The following is a 27,923-nucleotide window of genomic DNA, read 5'->3' on the forward strand; positions in this document are numbered from 1 at the left end:
AAAATGAGAGCATTGAATTTTATGTACCTGCTCAATAAGAGTGCAAATCGCTTATGTTTCCGTCCATTTTTTTTAAAAATGAACATGAAAGAAAAAGAAGGAAAAGGTGCGGAAGCGCCAAAGAGAGGGTCATAGGGGGTTAAATGTGCTAATCTCACGAAAAGGTGCAAAAAGGTGGGACAAAGTGTGTTTATTTTACTTGATTTTATGTCCTAAACTACATATCTAAAAAACAATCGGTATGAAAACAGCTATATTTTTGAACAGGTGCTGTACCTTAAAATCCGTTCCCTAGTTTTTGATGTTCCATTAACAGTTTTGTTCGCTAGTTTATGCGATACAGTATGCTCAAGTGGGAGGAGGAATATGCGGCACTTCAGCAGAAAATGTAAAGAGTATCACCCAATTTCCTCACTGCCACTAACTACGCTGGCTCGTTAACCTGTAAAGTAAGACCGCGAATAATGGTAGAGAGCGGAGCAAATCAGCGCGAGCTGCTGCAAACAGTCGATGGCTGTAGCAGTGTTTTTCCCTCCAGGGAGTGAACCGTCACTTGGTTAACTACACTCTGTCCCAGATATCTGAGAGCAAGTCTCTGCGCAAGTAGTGACGCGAGACGGCTAAACCACTGAACACGTGAGCATTCCCCTGTCCTAACTGTCTCTGGAGCTAGGCCGAGCGTGAGCGCCAGAGAAGGAGGGAAATCGAGTTGGCAGAGAGAAGCAGTACACGCTGTTGCAAAGTCTGGTAACTGCAGTCGCTTTCCACCTCCACGCAATCAAGTTCCCTCTCACGTGTTCATTGGTTAAGCCATATCGCGTCACTACTTGCGCAGAGACTTGCTCTGGTTCCCCTGCTCCAGAGATATCTGGGACAGAGTGTAGTTAACCAAGTGACGGTTCACTCCCTGGAGGGGAAAACACTGCTACAGTATGACGAGCTGTCATAAGGCATTCTGGAAACTTGAGTTTCGTGTGTGTTTGCTGGGGTAAAGAAGCCCAACTTACGTCCTAAGACGATAAACTCTTCTAGTGCAGAGAATTCACGACAGGTGGAATGCCAATGCAGTATAAAAAACTTAGTTGCTTTCGTAGTTACGCGAGGAGTCGCTAGATGGCTCTGACCGTTGTGCGTATTTAAATTGTAATTTCCTTTGTTTGTTATCCGGTTCGCTTATGCACAGGGCCATTTTGATGTGTCGGCCACTGCACGCATGGGCAATTCGCAGTTATGGCGGAGAATAATAAAATTTACAGCGTTTTGGTCTAGATGCCATTGTTTAATTAACAGCAAAAAGTTTATTTCAATAAGCATTACAATGGTTTTTTTTAGCGCATACACATATTTGTTAACGTGTGGTTTCTAAATCATGTAAATGGTTGTTTGGTAAAGACAATTGTGCTCTGTGAAAAAGGATGGTAGTTATCGATAGGGGTGCGCGGTGATCGAAAGTGGACTTCCGGAAAAGAAAAATGGAGTGAAGAGAGATATGTCACGACTGTTGAGGAAATTGTAATTGTTTCCAGTGGTTTCTGGACGAATCTGACGTCTGCTGTTAGGATAAAACGGCGGATAAAAGCATGGAGTAGAAGTACAACGTAGAAAAAACGTTGGAAGTGAGTCGAGCTCTCGGTTCCCAGAGAGGTAAGGAGTGGACTCGTGCATGCTGGATTCTTCGTTCCCGAGACACAAGGTAAGGAAACTAAATTTCCTTAAGTGACTTTGAGAAGAAGAAAATTCTCGCAAATCGTGGTACCTACGGATACGCAAAGTTCGTTTAAGAGATAGCTATCTCGCGTGTGTTGGAACTTATGTGACACGGTACTAGTACTCGCTACAAACCATGCGATAATTACAAAATGGCCATCGACGCCATGTCTGAAAAAGGTTGTGTGCACACATAAAACGATCTATTCTCGTTCAAGAAACGTACAGTACTTGCCAAAATAAACGAGGAGCATGTTCCAAGATTGGTTTTATGTCAATTTTAGGAAGTAATATGGACTTTTGTAACCCATTTTATATAACATAAAATGTGCATGCTAAATGACTATAAATGGTAATTTTTTCGATCACGTATCGACAGTTGTTTCACGTCTCATAGTTCAATAAGGACTGATTGATAATGCTTTCATAAGCAGGAAACATGTGTTATATTCAACTCAATAAATAGGTTCATTGTTTCTTGTGTTTATATTTGCGTTCTTCAACATTTTCTTTCATTTGTATTTGGTTGTTTGTGAAAATGCTTAAATGATTAATTCTTCTTTTTCAGAAGGGGGGAATTTCGCATGTGTAAATTGGGTTAATGCTGTTACTATGGAAAGTGGTTATTGTTAGTTGTAAATTAAGTATTTTCTATTTGGAATCTGAAGGTATAGAAATTAAATTTCCAGCGATCTGCACGCGTCACCAGCGCTATCAGGCAAAGTTTCTTAAAAACAAATAATTCGAACTAATGACATTTAGCACGTTTCAAGATCGTTGAGACTCAGTTATGGAGTCGTTGTTTTCTGGTTTAAACCAATTAGTTTTAACACATTTTTGTTCACTTACATAAGTTTGAACGAATGTCATGTAGCTCGTCGCAAGATTACGAGGACTCAAGTGCAGAGTGGCTGCGTTATTGGATTTCTTGTTGGGTTTCAAGTAGGTTAATCTTTAGTTGGTTAATTGCTGTGGTTAAAGCTAATATTAATAATGGCAACAGAGCAGGAACCGGTCACATTAGATTCCTTGTTCGCCTTTATTAAACAAAGTCAGGAAAGGTACAAGGAATGCACTGAGTCACTGAGATCAGAACTCAGAGACAGCAATCAGTTGCTCAAATCAGAACTCAGAGACAGCAATCAGTTGCTCAAATCAGAACTCAGAGACAGCAATCAGTTGCTCAAATCAGAACTCAATGAAAGCAATCAGTTGCTCAAAACAGAACTTGCAGCTCATACAAGTAAGGTAGTGGGGAAACTGCAGTCTGATCTAGAGGGCACCAGTAAATGCATATTAGAGCTGCAGCAAGATGTTATTAAAACAAGTGAGGGTCTGCACGATCTCACGTTTTCAGTATCACAATACAGGGCTGAGTTGGTAGAAAAAAGGCATGAGTCTTTGACGAAGGATTTTGATTTGTCAGGGAGTAAAGTTGAACTGATGAATGGTGTTGTAACTTCTTCTGCGGTCACCAATTGCATGTGTACTTCACATTCGGTCGAACATGACCACTGCACGGGCACTCTGACTTCCTGGTCGGAAAGTTATGCACAGAGTACCAGCGAACTGAACCGAAACAGAACGTTAGAGCAAAAACACCACAAGGGTAATAAAGGAAAATATTTGATAAGCGAGGAGTGGTCTTTTGGGGTGTCGGGTAACAGAGACGAGTCTTTCCCTGTCGGCTTCTGCACAAAAGATGCATCTTTCCCAAAACCGAGCTTGCAAATTCCTTTACTGGGTGTTGGTTGTAAACAAAGTGGTTGTCTAGGTTCATCTTCGTTGAGTAAGCATGTCCACACGGTGCAAGTTGATACAGGGTGTCCGGAAAGTAAGGTGGATTCTCAGTGTCTACACTCAAATTCAGTATCATCTCAGAACAAATCTATCCTGTCTGTTGTGTCTGTTTGGGGAAAATAGTATTGACTTACCTTTAGTGTCCATAGTTCAAGATCATTCGGTACACAACGTAGTCATACCAGTAGTTGGTTATCCATTGCAGACTGTTGTGAGGAATTCAGTAATCGAACCCAGAAGTTGCATTAGGTGTGGTCCTATGCGTGTTCTTATGCCCAAAAGAATTGCCAGTATGGCATGTGTCATTTCTTTCATGAAATTAGGCACTGGTTATTCAGTCAGATATGGGAGGCGCATTAGAGTTAAAATGAAGTCACCTACTGACTCACTTCCCAAGAAAACTTTGGTAGTAAGTCGAACTGTAGCTGGAGGAAGAGTATCTCTCCATCCAAGCCATATTAGGAAGAGAAGAACAAAAAGGTCTCCTCGGAAAAGTACCAATACAAAAGTTTTGGGGGAAATTTTGAGTATTTGTCTTCTCTGGGCTTTGTTTATTTGGTACAGGGTTAGAATGATCTGGCATCGCACTCATGTCAGAAGAAAATGGCATGGGATGCATATATTGAGTATGATTGCTCAAAGATGAAGCCTGATGAGATCATCGGAGCGATCATCACTCTCTAATCAGTGATAGTAACTTTACTTTGTACAAAATGTAAATATTAAAGATAATATATTTAATTTGACGGATTTAATAACGAATGTGTCTTTGGGTAGTTTAAAATAAATTTTTGAATATAATTGTCATTTGAATACTAACTTGTGTTTATTTTGAAACGTCAGTTCAGTTGGGGTATAGTGTCAAGTTTATAGCTCAGTAAAAATATCTGATGGACAGTCTGTTGCGGGAAATTTGAAATGGGAGCATTTAACAAGTCAAGCAGCCTCACTATCATTTTGGAACCAACAGCTTTAAGTGGGCAGTATCATTTTGAATTTGTTGTTACATGTGCATGCAAGTTTCATTGTAAAATTTTGTGCGAATTTCTCGGGTAGAATCGTGTTGATTGGCGTTCTAAAGAAACACAAGGGAACATCAGGGACACTAGATGTTGTATTTGTTCGTCCTTGGGAAAATACGTCTCCACACATAGAAAATGTGAGAACGATAGGGTGTCGAGGGGACATTTGCCATTAGTGTCGGCTTAGTCCTGACAGAAGTTCGTTTGGAGTCTGTATTTTGGAGAGTTTAAGTAACGACATTCAATAGATTTGCTTTCTCTGTATACAAGGCATGGTGATGGTTGGGGGTATCTGAGATATGCCACCCGATGGTAACCAGTATTCAAGAGGAAACAAATAAATTTCAATTAATCTTGCATAGCAGCGTGAAATTATAAGACATATAAAACGTATCTTTGGTTTACTCAAGGCGAGTATCCTGGTTCGGTTCCAGTATTAATAACAAAATGTTAGTGGTACATTTGGTGGCAGTGATTGCGCGCCATGTAATTATGGGGCTGTTGACGTCATCTGTTTGATGTAGCTTCTGGCTTTGGTGAATTCTCCTTGCACAGTCGCAATTAAGGTTACTGAGTTTGTCCAAACATCGAATTGTGTTTGTAAGAAAAACATATTTCTGGCTATCTGACACACCAAATTTTGAGTTTTATGGGATCTATTTTGAATATAGATTTTGTGTATTAGTAAATTTAACATGTTAAAGGATTCTAGGCTGTCATTAATAGATTGTGTGACAGGAGAAAAAATGGATCACCAGTCGATAGAAAATTGTAAAGTTTGGAATTGTTCAGAGGACAAGGTAAAAATTTGGGTGAAAAGATTACTAGATTTGAATTTGGAAGGTGTGGATGAATTGTTACAGACGATGGGGCTTAGCTGTGAAGCAAACGTTGTAGTTAAAAACAGTGTAGATAAAGGTGGGGTAAGGGAAGTGTAAGGTTAAAATTTCTCGTATGGGTAAAGTGAGATTGAGCCTGCGGCGGGCGAGTTGACCAAGTAGGTGAAATTTCTGCGGCGTACTAGCATGCGAGATGAGCCTGAAATCTTCCTGATTGCTCCAAAATAAGATAAAACATTTTCAATGATAGATTGCTCAAGGGATTCATCTCATTAATATTAGGAACACCAATATTTGCATTGTTGTTGTTGTCAGATCTAAGAAATACCAACTGCAGCGCAAAAGGGTAGTAACACACAAGGCTCATACTACGCCTTTAAATAGTGATTAGCTCAGATAGAATGAATCCAGAAGCAAAGTAAAAGTTGTTTAGGTAGTTCCATGGGGGTGATGTTGAGTTTGCGGGTGAGGGCAGGTATGATGTAGTAAAGGTCAAGTTAGGTTATGCTTGCGGCGGGCTAATAGTCAAGTAAGTATAATGTTGCCGTGGGCCTAGGCATTTATTTGTTTCCTGTTCCAACCAAGAATATACAAGCCACTATGTTTTGCAAGACACCAAGACACATGCGGGGTTCCTTCTTTCGGGAGAATGATGGAGTCACCAGAGTTGGTGATCCGGGATGTTTCATATTGTAAACAATAAATTAATATGTCTGTATATATTAAATATGTATAGTAGTGAATATGTGGAATATGAATGTTTGTTTGATGTAAGTCTAAAATTAGTATTGTATCAAAATTATTGTGAGAGGGTTCAGCCCTATGTTGGGCGCCATTTATGACGAGCTGTCATAAGGCATTCTGGAAACTTGAGTTTCGTGTGTGTTTGCTGGGGTAAAGAAGCCCAACTTACGTCCTAAGACGATAAACTCTTCTAGTGCAGAGAATTCACGACAGGTGGAATGCCAATGCAGTATAAAAAACTTAGTTGCTTTCGTAGTTACGCGAGGAGTCGCTAGATGGCTCTGACCGTTGTGCGTATTTAAATTGTAATTTCCTTTGTTTGTTATCCGGTTCGCTTATGCACAGGGCCATTTTGATGTGTCGGCCACTGCACGCATGGGCAATTCGCAGTTATGGCGGAGAATAATAAAATTTACAGCGTTTTGGTCTAGATGCCATTGTTTAATTAACAGCAAAAAGTTTATTTCAATAAGCATTACAATGGTTTTTTTAGCGCATACACATATTTGTTAACGTGTGGTTTCTAAATCATGTAAATGGTTGTTTGGTAAAGACAATTGTGCTCTGTGAAAAAGGATGGTAGTTATCGATAGGGGTGCGCGGTGATCGAAAGTGGACTTCCGGAAAAGAAAAATGGAGTGAAGAGAGATATGTCACGACTGTTGAGGAAATTGTAATTGTTTCCAGTGGTTTCTGGACGAATCTGACGTCTGCTGTTAGGATAAAACGGCGGATAAAAGCATGGAGTAGAAGTACAACGCAGAAAAAACGTTGGAAGTGAGTCGAGCTCTCGGTTCCCAGAGAGGTAAGGAGTGGACTCGTGCATGCTGGATTCTTCGTTCCCGAGACACAAGGTAAGGAAACTAAATTTCCTTAAGTGACTTTGAGAAGAAGAAAATTCTCGCAAATCGTGGTACCTACGGATACGCAAAGTTCGTTTAAGAGATAGCTATCTCGCGTGTGTTGGAACTTATGTGACACGGTACTAGTACTCGCTACAAACCATGCGATAATTACAAAATGGCCATCGACGCCATGTCTGAAAAAGGTTGTGTGCACACATAAAACGATCTATTCTCGTTCAAGAAACGTACAGTACTTGCCAAAATAAACGAGGAGCATGTTCCAAGATTGGTTTTATGTCAATTTTAGGAAGTAATATGGACTTTTGTAACCCATTTTATATAACATAAAATGTGCATGCTAAATGACTATAAATGGTAATTTTTTCGATCACGTATCGACAGTTGTTTCACGTCTCATAGTTCAATAAGGACTGATTGATAATGCTTTCATAAGCAGGAAACATGTGTTATATTCAACTCAATAAATAGGTTCATTGTTTCTTGTGTTTATATTTGCGTTCTTCAACATTTTCTTTCATTTGTATTTGGTTGTTTGTGAAAATGCTTAAATGATTAATTCTTCTTTTTCAGAAGGGGGGAATTTCGCATGTGTAAATTGGGTTAATGCTGTTACTATGGAAAGTGGTTATTGTTAGTTGTAAATTAAGTATTTTCTATTTGGAATCTGAAGGTATAGAAATTAAATTTCCAGCGATCTGCACGCGTCACCAGCGCTATCAGGCAAAGTTTCTTAAAAACAAATAATTCGAACTAATGACATTTAGCACGTTTCAAGATCGTTGAGACTCAGTTATGGAGTCGTTGTTTTCTGGTTTAAACCAATTAGTTTTAACACATTTTTGTTCACTTACATAAGTTTGAACGAATGTCATGTAGCTTGTCGCAACAGCCATCGACCGTTTGCAGCAGCTCGCGCTGCTTTGCTCCGCTCACTCGGTTTCTCTCATTCTCTACCATTATTCGCGGCCTTGCTCCACAGGTTATCGAGCCAGTGTAGTTAACCAGCCTATCTATGAGAGTGACATGGGTGCCAGTCACAAACAAAAAAATATAACTACTATAGCAGAAACAAAGTAATGGTCTAAGCTTGGTGTAAGCTGAAATTTATACAGCTAATAAATATGTTGACTTACTGATCTGATCCATTTTAACAGTATTGATCGGTGGACGAAATGTATGGCTTTCAAAATTCTGGTGGTATTTTCGATTCTCTATCTACACTGATAGCAAATGGAGAATCAAAATCTCAGATATTTTAGGGCATCACTACGTCTATTATATGTTGGATAACCTCGCAATGAATTCGTATTTTAGGGAGAGGCAGAGGTCAATTCACCAAGTTATGACTAGAATAACGTTGAGCTATTAATCCAAAGTTTGATACAGGCAGCAAAAATGCCCGATAACTGTTCTTGTATTGCATTTGTGTGAAACAAGGGCGCCCGTAGAACTTTTTCTCACGGGCACCGTCACAGAAATAATATTTCTATTATTATAATTATTATTATTATTATTGCTGTTGTTGTTGCTATTTGAAATTTTGAAATTTGAAATTAAAATTTTGGGTGCGTCAGCACTAAGGCTATTTTGCACCCGTCACGTTATACGGGGTCCAGCCCCTTACGGATATAAAGAACAACTCTAACGTTGCAGAACTAAAATCATAAAATATTAAAATCTTCTGACTTCTGTTAAAAGCTGAGGCTGTAAAGGAGCACTCAGCACGAATAAGGACAAAACACAGGACAACACCAACAAAATTATACTGGCCATGGGGCCAGTCGCCAGAGCCTCGTTAGTCTGCACTCCAGGGTGCAGTAAGTGGAAGTGAGGTTGACTATTGGGCGCACTACGTGGAAGGAGCACCCCTGTTGTTGCTATTATTTGTGTTGTTGTTGTTATTATTATTATTATATTATAATATTATAATATAATATTATATATTTGAAGTTCGTAAAAGGCTAAAAAGGTTTTTTTTAATTGGACTTCCCTTAATAAAATTGAAACTTTGAGATTTATTTTAATAATTTTGGTTCGTCCATTAGTGGAATATGAAAGTGAATTATGAAACATGGCGGCAAATAGTCACACCGAGAAAACTGAATCAATTCAGAAATTATTTATTAGATTACTTTGTATGAAAATGAAGAAAAGTTATATGTTACTGAAATATATGGAGTGTGTTGGAAATATTTAATTTAACAACCTTGAGCTTAAGAAGGAAAGATAAAAATTAAAGTATTTATACAAATATCTTATTTTGGTATAGCATGTGATCTGATGTAAAAAAAACATTATGAGTTAATCCTTTGATATTACTCTTTGTGACATAGTGCTGTATGAGGTTTTGTAACTGTTCTCAGTACTTTAAATAAACTATTATTATTATTATTATTATTATTATTATTATTATTATTATTATTATTATTATTATTATTAATATTATTATTAAAACTACTACCACTACTAATGCATCTTTAAAAAATTGCAAAAATTTTAATTTCCATATTCTATATATCTATGTACAATTTGCATAACTGTATACCTACAAAGAGCTGTCTTTTTTATATAGAGAGAGAGAATCAGTGTAAAATAAGTTGTAAGCTTATATGTGATCCTATTTCAAATAATAATAATAATAATAGTTGCTGTAACTTACGACCTGAAAGTCACAGAAAACAATAATATTTTATTATAAAATATCGTTACAATTTCACTATCCGAATTACATTAACTCTTTCCAGAAATCTCAGAGGGTGCAAGCCCGACCCTGTGGCCGAGTGGTTAGCACATCGCGCTGCGACGCCAAGGGTCCCGGGTTCGAATCCCGGTCGGGCTTGGTTGTTTGTGAATGTCCATTCATCAATTTCATCATTTCATCACTCATCCCCATCTTCGCAAATTAGCCAAGAGGCACAAAACGCGAAGTAAAATAAACTAAATCAATCAATCAATCAATCAGAGGGTGCAAGTGCCTCTTCTGGCCCCTCCCTGAGGGCGCCCTTGATGTGAAAATATACTTGGCGTGATTGTTTACCGTTAGAGACATTTTCATATCTTTGTGGGCACACAAAATTTATTTTTAAGGAACAAGAAAATTATGTAAGGTAATATCAGTTAAATTCCATGTAAAGAATAGGATGCACGTGTACTGCTACAACGAAGGATTATTAACTAGTGCCCCCTATAGATGGGTTTCATGTTCAAATTATCTATATATGGGAGGTTTCTAAGCAAAATGAAGGATATTTAACTGTTTTAAAATAGAAGAAACTGTATTGCGTTACAGTTGAGAACACAATTACTTTTGTAGTTTAGATTATTGACCTGAAACGGAGTAGAATAATTTGAAGTCTTACGATTTAGTAAGTAAACAAAAGGTGTTCTGAAGTGTTGTTCAATACCGTAAACAATAATTCTTTGTGGATAAAAAAATTGGTGCTTTTATAAACCGAAATGGGAAATAGAAATTGAAACATTTCTTGGACAACCCTAGTCTTATTCGTCATTGTTGCTTGTCGAAAGTGATCTGAGTGTTTCAGTGAAAGACATTTTCCACATACAGTGTTAGTCAAAAGTATCGGGACAGGCCAGTGATAACTAGACGCGTGGACGGAGGAAGATCACATGTTGCAGGTGGGTATTGGTGCGAAAACAGTATTCAATCGGGGTGTGGCCATCATGGCAGCCATCTTGGAATCCGCCATATTGGATATCACACAATATTTTCAAATGAAAAGGAGTTTGTATGACACATCAATTTAGGCTAGAATTGTCCCAGAAACAACACGTGTTTTTCTGTGAGCAAATATTCATACTAGTAAATCCTTCACTGAGAAGCATTCTTACCACCTCGTAAAGTTCAGACATTATACAGTTATACATACGTACCTACAAACACTAACAATCCATCAGTGTTAGTCGCGACATCGATAGAATTCCAACATGACCGTACCTCAATCCTGCATTTGGGACGTTTCGGACAGAACACTCTATATGCATAACTTATAAGCATAACACCTTATCTTTGATTGTTTCACTTTGTTTTCTTTGCCACTTTTGGCTAATTTGCGAAGATGGGGATGAGTGATGATATGATGAAATTGATAAATGGACACTCACAACGATCCATGTCCTGGCTGGCATCCCTACCGTCGTAGCGCGATGTGCCAACAACTCTGCCACAGGGACCGGCTCTATCCCTTTGCGCATGGTAACATACCGTGAAGGCATATGGTTGGTGGGGGGGGGGAGTCAGAACCCAACAAATCATAATATGTGGCATGTGCGGAGGTGCTTTGAAATATATACGTACTTATTAATCAGAGGCTTTGTGAACTCCACATCCAGGGACATTGCTTGATAAATTCCCTCCTGAATTCGTCCACTGGGACACCAAACCAGGACCTACCGCTTGAGAGACACACACCTGGCCTCTTGACTAGCGTGGATCTCTCTAAAATTAACAGATACGCCAATGGTTACGACATACGCACACGGATTGTCAGTGTGTGTAGGTATGTATAACATATGATTTATTTTCAGATACCATTGAGGCTCGTACAGCCTGAATGATGTACTGAAAATACAATCACTTCAGATTGAAATTCACATATTTCCAAAACTTTCCCCTCTCTCAATTATTCGCTATATGTACTCATAACAGAGTTGCCTATGCGACCGAAGTTTTGAATCACCCTGTGTTTCTAAGAAATGGGAATGTATAATAAGCTTCATGTGCGGTGATTCAAATAATATTTGTGAATATTGAATTTAAATTTCTGTCAGACCTTTACTTTTGAATTACAGTACTTTATCTGTGGAGCGACCAGAAAGAAAGGGACCTTCTTCCAAAATCCTTCGCTCACCTTCCCCTCTATCGCTTCAACTCTGGGAAGTATGCTCCACTCTGCCCCTACCCTCCAAGCGCGAGTACGAAGAAACAGGAGTCGTGGGCCTGTGCGGGATATTTTGCGTGTGGTTGCACTATATCAAAATATGTTATCATGCATTACCTAACCTACCCTACCCTAACCTAAATCTTACGTAACTCAGGATTTCATTGACATCCAATTTTCAAATTATGTACAGTTACTTAATAGTAGTGAATACATGGGATATCATTTCTTGAATAAAAGTTAAAAGACCCGTTTTTGAGAAAATGACTATCAGAATTTTGATTACATCACCTTCAAACATTTTCCCCTCTGGCATAGGCATTTAACATCTCCTGTGAAAGAGCCTTGAAAGACATTTCCAACGGCGACCGAATCACTTCTATAGGTGGCCTGATTGCTGAAATATTGCAATGACAAATCAATAGTGTGGTGAAATAATTCTTCAAACTAGTACATTATGCACTCTTGTGATTTTGGAAGTACGAAAGATATAGATCTGCCAGTCTCCACACGTGTTTCCCAGATGGTGTAGTGGTAACGTTGTGCGAGTGCCAATCAAAAAGTATTTGCATCAATTTTTCTTTCAGCAGAAAAATAAACATGAAGGGATATCAAAATATAGCAATTGTTCTATGTACCTTGCACTATTTTGCCACATAGTCACCACAGCGGTTCAGGCATTTGTCCCATCGAACCACTAGTTTGGAGATGCCGCTGTTGTAGAATTCGGCCGGTTGATCATGGAACCACCGCCGGACAGCGATCTTCGCTTCGTCGTCGCAAATGAACATCTGTCCTGCCAGTAACTTCTTCAGTGGACCGAGCACATGGAAATCACTGGGGGCAAGGTGAATGCTCCAGAATCTCACATTCGAATGACTGAAGTCTCTCGATGCTCTTGTTTGCCCCATGAGGCCGGGCGTTAACGTGGAGGATAACTACATTGCCCACATCGAGAATCCCTTGGCGCTATTCCCTGAAGGCAGCTCGCAAACGTGAGAGCCCTTAGCGTTGATGGTGTCACCTCTTGGCACGAAATCCAGAAGGAGTGGTCCTCATCTATCCCAGAAGACCGTGAGCAATGTTTTCCGTTGTGAGCGAGGAGCGGGGACGTGTCATGAAGGTCTTCTCGGTGATTTTCGAAATCACAACACTACCATCGCACACTTCTCAAAGCGAGACACTTGTCCCCATACGTCGGCTGCATTTCCCTATGGATCTCGATGGGCGTTCGTCCCTTGCTTCAGAGAAAACGAATAACACTTCGCTGCTCATACGCCGTGGACGAGTTGAAGTGTTGAGTACTACAGCCATCTTTGCAAACTGACAGCTGCGCCATGCCGCGGAACAGCCGAGAAGTAACGCTGAACCGTTCCAAGAAAAACCCATTATATTGAATGTATATCTCTCCATATCTTTCCTTTCTCAATCACACTAATATTTCTGCTGAAAGAAAATAGGGGCAAATACTTTTCTATTTGCCCTTGTAATCAAGGTGTCCCAGTTTCGATACCTGATATCGGCACATGGCACAGTAGATAGTATCCCACTTCAAATTTTAGATCCAGTCCAGATTAGCCTTTCTGTTGGTAAAGTTAATTTAAAACAACAATTAAAAGAAAGAAACAAAACTTTGCATAGTTTTTTTTATCTCAAGTGGTCCTTTGAGAATGCCAAACTTTAAAATGAGTCAAAAAATGTAAAGTTGAAGACCTTATTGATTTGTCATAGAATGACTATGCTCAGTTACGGTAATCGGAATTGGTCTTATTGATCAAAGTAAAATTTTTGACCAAAAGTCTAATCCACAACCTTTCCAATACGTGTACACAGCGATTATAGAAATAACAACAACGCTAACAAGTAGGCCATCTTACATTAGCAACGAAAATTAGAAAGTGATTTTTAGTTTCGTTTTAAGTCCACTTTATGCGCAGATAGGCTAATCGGAACTTGGCCTACAGTTTAAAGTGGAAACCGAAACACTATGTGCTTCCACCGGCTATCAAACCCTCTGACCTCTTGATTACAATGCGACTACGTTACCATTACGACCTGGGAGAAACCTTGATTGGCATATGTAGGTGCAAAGACATTCATAACCCGTCCCTGACACATTCAGCTCAGAACAACCTCTCGTTCTCGGAATCAATATCACGTACTTCCTCTCCTTTTCAATAGCTTCATATTTTGGAATATCACATAACACCCCGGCGGCATTTCGCTCGCTGCGCTTTAGTTTTGAAGCAATAGGCACTCGTGGGTCCAACGGATACCGCGAAACACTTTACGTAAGTCTTTCGATAAAGAACCTGGTGCGAGAATCAGATGGAAGCATAAGTGAATTATCAGACCTGGATTCTCATAAGAGTTATAATTAAACATCCACCGACTATCGTTCTGATCATAGAACTTTTTCGCTCATTTTGACATTGTGCATAATTTTTTTGTGAGACTTTTTATGTGATTTATTTATATTTGGGTAACTGCATGTAGTATGTTAAGTGATAATTGACCAACGAAACTATTTTCTTTTTTGTGTTTTAAAGTCATTGATTGATTTAGTTTATTTTACTTCGCGTTTTGTGCCTCTTGGCTAATTTGCGAAGATGGGGATGAGTGATGAAATGATGAAATTGATGAATGGACATTCACAAACAACCAAGCCCGACCGGGATACGAACCCGGGACCCTTGGCGTCGCAGCGCGATGTGCTAACCACTCGGCCACAGGGTCGGGCCGTGTTTTACAGTCACATGACAATGTATTTATAGATCGGTTTACGGATATGTCGCAGATTTTTGTAATAAACACATCAATAACGTATATAGTAGATAGAATTTATAACGATTTCATAAAAACGGTCCGAAATACATTACAATTTGTGAAAAATTTCGCTAATATATCGATAACCCTTGAAAATGGTAAATTCAATTTGGTGGTCTACGGAACACGCAACGCCCTTTGTGTTACAATCTGGCACCGTTAAGGGTTAACAGTGAGTAATTTAATTTCTGTTGTGCATGGAAATAATAGTGTTGTTAAATATATTTTTAAAAACGAGCATCGTAGGAGTTCCCTGGCTCTCCTTTTCCTTTGCCACTACCTCTATACTTTCCAGGAAGATTATTTCTGTCAAGTCGCAACAAGTTATAACTTAAGATTTATAAAATGTATAATATTAAAATGTCTTTTGTACAACATATTTTAAATATATGTTCCCAAATGGAACAACGCCTCTCTCAGAAGACAAAAATATTATTTCCTGGTCGTTGGCCGGTTTCGTTTTGCAAGATAGCAAATCTCTCACATTTATACTCTTAATTCGCACCCTGCTTAAACTTATGAGACCCTACGTCACCCTAATGTAAATACTAGAGTCCCTACCCTTATTATCTCACACTGTTGCACCACAAGGAAGGACAAAGGAACTTCCATCCCACAATAGTACACAATGGACTCTTATTGCCAGGACAGAGGTTCCGGTTGTCGTACACGACTTTGTCAAAGGCCACTCCGTGGCTAAATTACAAGTGGAAGGATATTGCATTTTTAATAAAGTGCGTGTGTAAGAGGGCTCAAAGTAATGGAAGCCTGTGTTTGTGTTTCTGTAGTCCCTGTGAGGAAACCACGGGGAGAGTTGAGGAAAGTAAATTAAGATTTGAAAATATTCCGACGCGTTGCAAATTGTATGAACAGTGTAAGAAAGTACAAAAGGTGAACATCTTTAACCATAGGAATTGTCATGATGCGACGTTCATAGCTTCCTGTAAATATGCCATAAAACGTACTAAAAGTCCCAATGTATGGTCAGAGATATTTCTGGGTTGTAACAATCCCACTGAGAGCTACTTGTAGTAGCGTTACAGCTCAGAAGTATCCGTGACTGTACTGAGGCGTACCCTATATTAGCGCCGCCATATTGAATATGATTGCCGGTGCAGCTAATTACGCACAAAAAAAATTCTGAATGAGATAAAAGTTGGCAGATAGCTTCCTGTAGTGTATACATTTAAATAAAGTCCATTTCAAACAACAATCGCCATGTTGGAAAATGATCGCCCTTCCTGGCGAAAATGTTCCCAATGATATAAAACTAGACAGATATCTTCCTACATTCAGTCTAAACCGGTGGCAACCACGAACGGAATTACGCATGCGCAAACTGGACGAGTCCACTGGCAAATTAGGGGTGACGAATGCAAATAAAACGTGGAAATAGTCTTTGTTCCAGTTCTAGTTTTAACAACCATCACAAAGAATACACACACAACATCAGGAGATAATAAATAATTGAGCGCATACAAGAGAAATACTGATCTAAAACACAGCACGTAGTTTCGTGCATGTTTCCACTTACAACCCCTTTCGTGCTTGGATTCGTTCACTCGAGTTAGGCAATTCTTCCGTGGTTGAACATCTAATGGTTTTTACTGGTGTCCATTTTCCAATATGGTATCCATAGATACAGATAACATTACAATGCGGATAATATATTAAATAATGAGTCTTGAGTGTTTTTCCTATGTTTTATGACATACTTTCAGAAAACTGGTTTGAACTGCTGGGCTGCGAGAGTATGTGTGTATGACGACTGGAGTAAATTACGTTCATTGTCCTTTACCAATAAAAGTAAAGTAAAGTAAAGCGTTCCCCTGTGCTTAGCACCACGCCGTGAAGGCGTATAGGGGGTGTGGGGGTAACACTTTCATGATCCGGTCGTGAGTGGGAGTGATGTGATCAGCATCACGCCCCTGACCGCCTTTATCCCCCAGGGTTTCCCCCAGGTACCCATCTTATTTCGACGCTGGGTGGACGCCGGGGCAGCTTCCAACGTTAGAAAAGTTCCCGGATTTGAACCGGCCTGGGATCGAACTTTAGCATGGTTGTCAGACGCCTTACCGACTGAGCCACCGCGGCCAATATTTAATAGAATCCATACCAGCGAGGGTGTGGGGCTCATCAAGCACGAGCGAGTGTGATATCTAAACACTGATGCTTAAATGCTAGTGTCATCTTCATCACTGTACCGGTTCATGTTCCTTCTACTTGTTACTTTTTCACTTAATTTTGCTGTTTTCCGTTCGCTAGAAACACACGTTTCATTTTATTCCTGAATAATTCTTCACTTAGTTTCAAAACTTCTTGTCTGTATTTCTTTCTTTATTCACAAGTGTCACTTTTGTATTCATGTGCTTCTTTTTGTTTTTGTGACTTCATCAACATACGATTTCCTGTGCAAGTTGCAAGAAGGGTCTTTCTACCGATTAGTTCTGCCTTCAAGACCAGACAAGGAGTTAGGTTGTATACTAGTGTATACAAAATACTACATTTTTCTACATCTTTTAAAACATCTCTTGAAGTGTTAATTGACTTACACACCCCATACTATTTTAGACGATACAGATATGTATATCACACACAAACAACGCACAATATTTAATCACAGTGCCTACAGTATATTCCACCCCCGGCCGAAGCAATTAAACTCCTCTTCCTTCCCAAAACTTGGGAGCTGTTGTTGACCTTTGACGCAGATGCGGAGGGAACTTGCATGATGACATCAAAGTCACAGATTTCTATCTAAACGGGAGGTTGCAACAGGCACAGTGAAGGTACAGATAAATAAGTTCCCCTATGAAAGAACTTTCTGAAGTCTAGAGAATATTCTAAATACTTGCAGCTACTTCTGCTCATAAACAAAATGAGCGAATGTAATAGATAGATACTGTTCATATTCTGTTGATTTATCCTTAAAACTGTGAGTTGTCTACATTTTCACTCTTCACTGCAAACAAATTATGCAAAATAGTTTACCTAATGTAAAGGGGGGCTGACGGCCGTTCCAGGGGGTGGGGGCTGAGCTGAGAAAATTAGAATAATTTCCCTGCTCCACACCACGTTCATACTTGAAAGCATTGCAGTCTTAACACCACAGGTAATTTTTTTGCTGGGATGAACGCAAGAAGGTGACTGTGTGTGTGTGTGACTGTGTGTGTGGGGGTGTGTGGGTGTGTGTGTGGGTGTGCGGGGGTGCGTGCGGGTGTGTGTGTACACACATGTTGATTGTCTTCGAACTAAAAATAGGAATGTTTTATACAACGAAAAGAATATTTTATTATTTAATTTGAGTTTCAATAAATTAATATAAAGCGGTACGATTGTTTGAAGCTTTCCGCCTGAAAAGATTCTGTCAGCTCTGAACTTTCGAAGTATTTATTAACTATATGAAGTAAAAAGAATAAAATGTCAAAATAGGAATCTCTGTCCCTTCTTTTCTAGATTTTATTCAGTTCGATTACTGCGTATATTTATTCCAATTATAGTGCTTAAAGTAGATATATAGAAACAAAAGCGAAGAGTTTTAATCACAGAATAATTGAACGACGTAACTTTCCTTCATCCTTCGGATCAGATTCGTAAACTGGCGTAATTTGTGTGACTATAATAATCTTGACGATTCACTGCTTCAAGCTTCGACTTTCAAAAATGTCTGTCTTGTTTTTTGAAAGGAGCCACTGAAGTAATGGAGTTCCCTGATTTCATAAAGGTCTCTGCCTGAACAACACAAACCCAGATGGCAAGAAAAGATATGCTTACAGACTGGCGGTTGAAACCTCCCCCCTCCCCCCGCTGGGTTGAGAAGAGCATCTCAGATGCTAGAACCGCGCGAGGAGGGTTGTGTGTTGAAAAACGACACCAGCGTTACAGTCGGGAAATCCTCGAACTTTCAGAAGGCGAGGAAGCCAAATCCTTGTATTTATTGTTATAAAATTATGTAATTTCTGTTGAAAATATTGGGTAAACGCTTGGAATTATCTATGCAAATTCACGACACTAAGATGCACAATATTGAACCTTAATGGTAAGATGGTTTAAAATTCTTCAAACGCCCCATTTAAAGCTACTTTCACATCCAATTAATGCTGCATTTCCAATTTTTTGTACGCCAAACTAGAATCATAAATTGGTTATTTATTCATTACATCACTTCATGTATCCTTCTAGAAAAGCCTTGCAGAGTATCACCGAAATTGGAAGCATATGTTGGGAGTTTTGTTCAATAGAATAAGAAGCAGTTTTCAGCTGTTGAGAGAAACATCCAGCCGAGGCTTAACAGTACTTATCCCAATCTTTGCGATTAGCCAAAAGTGGCAGAAAAGCGAAGTAAAATAAACTAAATCATTAAATCAAAGAGAGTGATAATCTGATGACATGTCTGACAGATGACAATTTATAAGCCAGTTGCGACCCCGTGAGAGGTCACTTAAACTTCCACAATATATTTATTCTTATTGAATAAAGAAAACAACGTGCCGCAATTAGATCAATGTTATTATTATTAGGGTAAATCAAAAAGTAAAGGCAATTTTCACATAACATCTTTATTTCCACACAAGAAGAAGAACTACACATATCACTTTTCCACATATTCCCCCTGCACGGTAATGCACTTTTGGTATCGTGCAATCAGCTTCTGTATCCCGTCTGTAAATAAGGTTTTTGGTTGGTCACGAAGCCACGTCATCTGACCTGAACCGACGACCACGCATCTTTAAAGCGGTCCACCCACTCATACACCTCTCGCTAACAGCCGGCGGTGGATGTCTGCCGGTTTGACTCCCTACGATGCACTACGACGCTCTGTTCTTCGATGGTTCATTGTGGAGTGGTGCGTCCATACGTGTGACCTTTTTGCTCCGCAACATTCGACTGAATGGGGCAGTGATGGATACTCCTACTTCCACGTCACTCCAACTATACACGTGGTGACGTCAGACACACCCAATCTTCGTTTATTCTTGCGAAAACACAAAATTGCCTTTAGTTTTTGATTTACCTAGTTTTTGTTTTTTTGCAAAAATCATATTTTGAATGTTTGTTTCACAATTTATCAGCATTATTCAATGAAAGCTGCGGAAATGACAAAAAACACCACATTATATGTAAAAATGTGTACTCCATACGGAAAATCTGTAAAATCCTTACCCTAAAATATATAACAATAAACGTATCTCGCTTATAACATTATGATGCGTCATATTTCTATGGATATGAATACGAAAATATATGTAATTATTTAATACATAAGGTAGGTTGACAGATTTGATTTAAATTACTTCGTTTCTCTGCCAGTGTTGACTAAATCACGAAGATGAGAATGATAGATGATAAAATCAAATTGATGAAAAAGCACTCACAAAAAAGCCATGCCCAGGACGGGATTCGAACCAGGGACCACTGTTAATTTAATAAGAATCCGAGCCCTTGGTATTACCATACTTGCTATGGTATAATGGACAATGCTTTCACCGTATTTGCCACAGTTTGTTTTCAGCCCATTTTATGTTAAGATAAGAGAATCGGGACTAAGCCTACGGTTTGAGAACCTCAAGAACTAAACAGACATAGGAATTTTAAAAGTTTCTTCAGCTACAATGCATTATAAAAAACTTAATTCCATTACAGGGTTCTATTATACATTTCTATCATAAACAAATATTATTACAAATAACATAACGTCTTGCAGCTCTATTTTCGTTTTATCAAGCAAGCCACAGATTATAAATGTGTTATTCACCTCTGACCTTGTCTCTTATTAAATTTAGCAAACTTTCTCTACCTTGAGAGCCGATTGGAAAATTTTTGCTGTATTTATCTACATCAGGAAGAATTATTTATTGATGAATGTAAATTTTTTTTTTTTTTTGGATATCCAAACTTGAGATTTAAGGAAGTAATAAGGTACTTACCACCATGCGAAGAACGTGGTCTGGAACATTTCTGGAACTGTTACAGAGCGCATGCGCAGATGAATGCGAGAATATGACTGGAGCTTTCGTAACCTGCAACGCATCAATCATCGTTCGAACCGATACGTGGGAAAGATCTATCATCATCCCCAGCCGGTTCATCTCCCTCACCACCAACTGAAAGAGAGGGAAAAATACATCCACTTAAGAGTTGCGAAGATAATGAATTCCACTTGCATTAATAAGTGTAGTGGTACAGGTACATTAACAGTATGTAGCAGATGTAAATAAATGTTTTCAGATACTTAAAATGGGGTCTATACTCTGAACCGATAATCAGTGGAGCGAGGGAAAGAAAAACGTGTCTATGCGGAAGTGATGACTCGAGAGGGCTCGACCAATGAATAATAATAATAATAATAATAATAATAATAATACATTTTCTTTATTCAGCGGGCGAGGTTCAGCCAAGGGCTGCTCTGCCACCTAACCCTTGTCAATATGATAATACATATGAGATTATTATAAACTTATGGAGCAGTAAGCTAAACGTAAAAAAATAATAATAATAATAATAATAATACAAATAAAAAAATTTAAAAAATTAAGAAAGAAAAAAGATACATAGGAATTAGTTGCATACAAAAACTAGAAATACAAAAGACAATAGTAATAATAATACAACAATACAATTCCTTTTAGTGAGTGACTTGATACCTTCAGTATGTGCCCCGACTCTGCCATTGTTCCATTAACAGCAGATCTTTTATTTTACCTTTGAAATATAAAGGGTTGTTTACACTAGCGATAATCAGGCAATGCATTCCATGCTTTGGGAGCCGAAAAGGAGAAAGATGATTTGTAGGCCGTGGTAGAGTGATGGGGTAAATCGAAGTTGTTCCGCTTACGGGTAACATACTGATGGGTTTCGCTACGGGGATGCATCTTCTCAAACAGATACTGCGGTTTACCTTCTGTCAGTATGCGGAGTATAAAACAGAGATAGTGCAACTTCCTTCTGTTTGCCATGGTAAGAACCTGATTATTATTTAAGAATGGAAGAATATGATCGGATCTTTTTGCTTGAAAAATATATCGGAAGCAGGCATTTTGCACCATTTGTATTTTTTTACTGAGCTTTTGCGAGAGTTGAGGACCGTAAACATTATCACAATAGTCAAACAAAGGGTAGATTAATGCTTGGATGAGTCTTAGCTTGCATTCCGCAGGGAGGAAGTCACGGAAACGATTCAGATTCCTAAGTGTTCCATAAGCTTTCCTACATTGCGTCTTTACATGTTCTGTCCAATCAAAAATTTCGTCAAAAATCAGACCAAGATTTTTAGCAGTGTTATTCCTGACAATGGGCAAATTGTTCATTTTGAGCTCGATCTTAATATTTTTAATTAACGATCTTGAATAATTAGAACCAATGATTATGAAAGTGGATTTTTCTGGATTTATTTTAAGACCGTTAGATACACACCAGTTACTGACTATGTTCAAGTCAGAATTTAGTGACTGAAGCTTATGTTCCAACGAAGCGTAATGATCTGAGAAATATAACTGGGTATCGTCTGCGTAAAAATGTGGAGTGAAGAATTTTATGACTTGCTGCAAATCTGCAGTGTAAAGGGTGAAGAGGAGGGGGCCTAATATCGATCCTTGCGGCACGCCTGCTTTCAGCGTTATAGGTTGAGTGCGAGGGTAAGTGGTTGCAGCTAGCAGCCGTTTGCACCAGCGGGCACGACTTTGCTCCGCTCCTTCCCTCTCTCCCCGTTATCTCCCCTTAAGCATCGATTCGCTCTTCAGATTCCTGGGACACAGTATAGAACACAAGATAAGATAATTCAGAATCTTGAATTAACCGCTTACTTGTAACGTATTTACTACAAGTAAGTTACTTTTTCTGAGCAACGACAACTTTAATTATTTGCTTTTCAAAATGAGAAACTATAACTGGCTACTTTTTAAGAATGAGTAATTGTAACCATTTTTCTTTTTAAGTGTGTAACTGTAACTTTATAAAATGAGTTACTACGTTTATTTTTTTTAATGAAGCTTAGTGTAAATTTTAGATGATCATCAGTAAAAGTGAAAAATAACTCCCTTGCTGTTAAGGCATTGAATTAAGTAACTGCTAAAGTCACGGTAACCGTAACAGGGTATTAACAAGAACAGTAACTCTAATGTTAACTGGGTTTCTTTTGAGCAAATTAACTGTAGATCAGTTACTTTCCAAAAATATATTTTCAAGGAATGGTAGCAAATTGCATGGATGCGTGGTCAAAGATTCACATTTATAGAGAAAATATATTGAAAGGTATAGTTTATAGAAGACAATATTTCAATAGTAAAGTTGCACTTCAAATTAATAGAATGAAGTCCATTATAATAGTGCAATTCTCAACGAAAGAAAAATGAATCCTAGAGAATAGATCCAATCACACGAATTGGGATTGACCTGTTGTAGTTCTTGAATAGCTTTTTCTTTTTCATCTGACACTTCTAAATGCTTTGCTTCCTTCAGTATAGAAACATTAGCTTCTTATTCCCTGTACTTTTATGGACAAAAAAATGGACAATGTGTATTACTCAAAGAGTTTTGTTTTATTAATGAGAGACGTGCGATTCATGCTTAGAGCACAAATATTTAACAACAGGCCTCACAGTTGTCAACGAAACACGTACATTATCATCAAGGTTATGCAGTCCATTTCTTGCTTTTGGTCTTATTGTCGCTGTAGCAGAGAAGGCTTGCTCGCACAAATATGAATTTGAGATGGAGAAAGTACACCCACTTTTCTCTTCACCAGGTCAGGATACTCCTCTGCCAGTCTGAGCCAAAAAACAGCCACCGATACCTGACTCTTCGAGAACTTAATTTTGAATGTGAAATCAGCGCAGACGTCAATGAAGTCATCTCGTTCGCAAGTTGTGAAATCTATTTCCTCTGAAATGTCTGCGAAATGAAAAGGTGACACAGTCCAGTCGAAATTATCGGTGGATCGAGATTAGAGATGGTAAGTACGTATCTATTGCATCGTACTATTTATTTTGCCAACTTCCTAATAATATTTTTTATTCGTTGTTTTTCGTTTATCCCTAAAATATCTTGTGGCAGCCCTTGTTGGGAATCACTGATATAAAGAGTTGGCAGAAGTAACACTAAAAAGTGTGAAATTTCCTAACCGGAAAGTGCATTTTGGATATTAAATTAAAGAGAAAGTGAAAGAAAGTGTAGTCAGATGATAGACACGCTGATAAGAATACATGTTGATAAGATGGCTCCTGGTTCAACCAGCGTGTGGGTTGATCTGCTGCGTAATGCAGTACGTAATGCAAGGACCCCTGGGGTCGTAAGGTGCTGTGCAAACCACTACGCCACGAAGAAGGTGGGCTTTACAAATATTGAAAGTTCAATATGAACTTGTAAAATATTGCCCGCTAATTTTGAATGAGCAAAATATATATATTTGCCAATATATAGCCACTTTCATTTAAGCATGCTTGGACAACTCGCGTGCACTTGTGGAGGCTGGCGAACGCTCAGAGTTAAAGTAGATAACATTTCAGCATATTTCAGAAACCAACACTTCAAAATAAACTATTTGTCTTACGAAAACAAATCTAATCTACTTCAGAAGCTACTATTCCCATTTTTGTTATTTTACGTTCAGTTTCTACTGTTTGGTCTATTTGCGACGATCATGTATGGAGAAACAACCGATCGAATAAACACAATCAATTATATATTCAAGTAGCCGCGTCGATGGCCAAGGCATGGAGTGATCCTGGCCATCGAAGATTCCCGATACGAGTCCAACTTCATCCACTGAGCAATTATTTTCATCGCCGCGATTAGCCAAATTTAACAGAAAAGCGACAGAAAATTTATAGTATAGAAATAAATGTTTTATTAACACTACAAACTTTGGTATCACGTTAAACTTTGGTATCACGTTACCTACTCCTCCAGAGAGTTCGAAGAAAATTCATTTACAAAATACGGGTCAAATTTTAACTACTGGGAATTATAGTCTCTTCTCTCCACTCAATACAAGGAGCAATTATGAGTTATTGCCAAAGATTTTCTCTACAAATTTGAATTATTAACATGCCTTACTTTGGTCCTAACTTTAGTGTGGGGAATTCCTGTACTTGCTCCTAAATTGTGTCCCACCTCGACATATGTTTGCTGAATGTTTTCGATATGGGTTCGTTTTGAATTTGTGTGTGTGTGTGTGTGTGAAAGTTCATAGCAGTTTCCACATATTTCAAGCTTAAGTTGCTGACAACATTGCGCGCCACCTCTCCGCCCTTGTTACAACCCTAAAGTAGCCTTTCTCGCTACGCCTGCTTGTAAGAGCGCTCTTCCACAAATTAGACGAGTTACCCTGTCTTCCACTAAGGTAAGACGTACGACTTTCAATTCGACTAGAAATACCAAGGAAAATGTTCTCTCAAAGAAGCCCAACTTCAAATGCCACTCATGATGTGAGAACGGCACTAATACAAATAAAAGATACACAAAATGCTCTTTAACCCGAAAGGACACGCGCTGGGCAAATTTTATCTACAAGAAAAATTGCCTCGTAAATACCCGAATTATAAATGTTTAAAGCATGCAAATAATAATACATTCATCGATTGAAATAATTTTATTAGGTTTGAACATTTTATTGTATTACACAATTGATATAAATATGATTGACTGATTGAATTGCTCTATGAGTCAACTTTATGCACAGATAGGCTAATTGGGACTGGGCCTAGAGTTTAAAATTGAATACCCCGCGTATCGAACCCTGAATACCTTGATTACAAGGCGTCGACGCTACAACTTCACCGCCGGGAAGGCCTTTGATTAAAATATGAAGAATAGAGAACATGTTGAAATATCAAACTGAAACGGATGGGCGTGAGTGTGTGGGAGAAATTTCTGCTCAGGCAGTGTATCTATGGGCCTGGGAGCGGAGCTAAAGAAGACTCGCATGATCGAAACATTTATTTCTAAGTCGCTTGGGTAATTTTTACCAATACGCAAATCCTTACGGGTCGATAACATACGTATGTGCCTAATTATCCCAAATCGTCCTCAACTTTGACTTCAGCTACTGGATTGGAACCCAGAATCTCCCGTTTCCTAAGCACGGGAGCAACACGCTCTCGAGAGATAACAAATCAAATACGTGAAATCGCAGGTACCCACTTATTCGTTCAGTGCTTTATTTCCATAACTCCCCCCTTCAACCTCCTTCCGGGCCAAAGAGCGAATGAAATGCAATTAGCAGCTGCATCGCTACGGAGCAGTTGGCGAGAAGTAGATCAATAAGAAGCAGAGGGGGAGGAAGCAGAGAGTATCTTTCCATCTGCACCTTATCCCCTGCTGCTCTCATTTGTTTTCCCCGAGACGCATTCAGGCATTCTCTTGTTTATTAAGGGAGCCACTTGTCTCGCACTTGGAACTCTGGGAGAACAATTGAAGTGCGCCGAGACAAAGCAAACGCTTCGCATCCAGACTTATCTTTCCTCGGCGATGTTTGTTTGCGAGAGGCGCTGCCCTCGTAACCATAATGATTTCTTACATAACCCAAGCCTCTGGCAACAATCTCTTAAGCCGAAACCTTTGTGCAATTGCGGGGAACGAACTGGCAAGACATCTGCAGCACAGCCAGAGTCACTGGTTTACGCAGGGGCAGCTGATGGGGCTACAACCCCTCCAGAAATTTTGAGAAAAACAAAAACATTATGAAAATCGTTCATGATTGATTTATTTGGTTTATTTTACTTCGCTTTTCTGCCACGTTTGGCTAATCGTGAAGATGGGGATGAATGATGTGATGAAATTGATGAATGGACACTGACAAACAACCATGCCCAGGCAGGTATTCCAACCCGAGACCCCTGGCGTTGTAGCAGGCTGATAACTACTCAGTCACGGAGGCAGGCGTAAATCCGTTTACAACTAGAAAGTAACAAATGGTCCCCTATTACCATTTTTCTTCGAGTACAATATTAATAAAGTCAGAAATATACATTTTTTATTGTGCATCCCGTTCAGCTAGAACAAAGCAACGTACTGTCCACCTTTACAATTCCGTCCCCTCCAAAATAGAAATTCTTCTTTGGAACAAGTGCATCGTATCTCTGCTCAAATTCGCTAACCCTACATCCTCTCAAAAATAAATTTAATCTGGAAGCGAGAAAACCAATGTCCTAAGATCATGTTATTCGAGAATCCTTGCCTAGTGAAAGTAACCTCCTGATTAAACGAGAAAATATTTTATTTTTAACACCATGATGTGCCGTTCTATGCACAATAACGACAAGGGGATCATAGATCGTTACATGAAACAGGTAAAATTACAAACCTCATGGTATAAGGACAAATCGCAAGGTCAATCAGTAACCCTCCGAGACGATGTACAGTCACTGCCAATAAAATGGGCCAACTACGTCATTGATGCTCGCTTCCCTGCAAGGCGTTACGTGCGTTGCTTAACTCTAAGACCATAAGTGGCTTTTGTAGCAACTTTACAACGGCAACTTCTACCACCCTCGTAGATTTAGGCAACGCACATAACGCACATGGAAGCGAATATTTCAGAATCCAGGTCTCCCATTTTTTTGCCTGTGACTGTACATCGAGCAACTAATGCAATGTACCACAGGACTAGTGGGAAAATAGGGTTTGCAATAGCCTGAATATACAAGCTAAAAACATTGGGAAAAAGTTCCTGAAAGTTAGGCGCAAGTTTCATGAATAAATGTGACTTAAGAAGTAGGAAAATTTAAAATATTTTTCGTGAGAAAATAATATACTTCCAAAATAATGTAGTTTGGTTACCCTGTTACCAACAGATCCCGTATTCGATTCATGGTGAAGGCACATTGCACGCTTTATAGAACCGAACTTTAATGAATATTGAAGACCCATAGGCCTGCGCAGACCCTCTCATTAAGGAGGGCAAGAGCCATTGGTCGGAGAAAGAAAAACCTCATTCCATCTCACTTTTTATTGTTTTGATGGGTACTAAACAGGGGTGTACATAGTGTGTGTCCGAACACACAAAAAAAAATTATCTGGTTAAAGGAATTCGATCTTTAAAGGCAAAAGGGTTCTCTGTTGCCCCCTTTATTTTCCTTCTGTGCTTCAGACAAATTTACGTATAAGCATGGTTCGTACATCAGATTCAAAAGAACTACATAATTCATTCACTTCCAATGTGTGACCAATTTATTCTGCGACCACATAGGAGTAACACAACTAGGCTAAGGAATAAAATGCGTG

At 38.9% G+C, this 27,923-nt stretch overlaps 1 protein-coding gene across 1 annotated transcript in view; it reads right to left on the bottom strand.

Moving 5' to 3' along the window:
• The window catches only part of LOC145978339 (dipeptidase 1-like), a 201,303-nt gene that overhangs the window by 34,227 nt on the left and 139,153 nt on the right, over positions 1 to 27,923 (bottom strand). Inside the window, exon 7 of the mRNA XM_083110924.1 lies at positions 20,630 to 20,806. Coding sequence (XP_082967050.1) covers positions 20,630 to 20,806 — 177 coding nt within the window. The remainder of the gene's footprint in view (positions 1 to 20,629; positions 20,807 to 27,923) is intronic.

The sequence above is a fragment of the Lepisma saccharinum genome, chromosome 24, assembly GCF_977018435.1.
Source record: "Lepisma saccharinum chromosome 24, izLepSacc3.1, whole genome shotgun sequence".
Classification (NCBI taxonomy): domain Eukaryota; kingdom Metazoa; phylum Arthropoda; class Insecta; order Zygentoma; family Lepismatidae; genus Lepisma; species Lepisma saccharinum.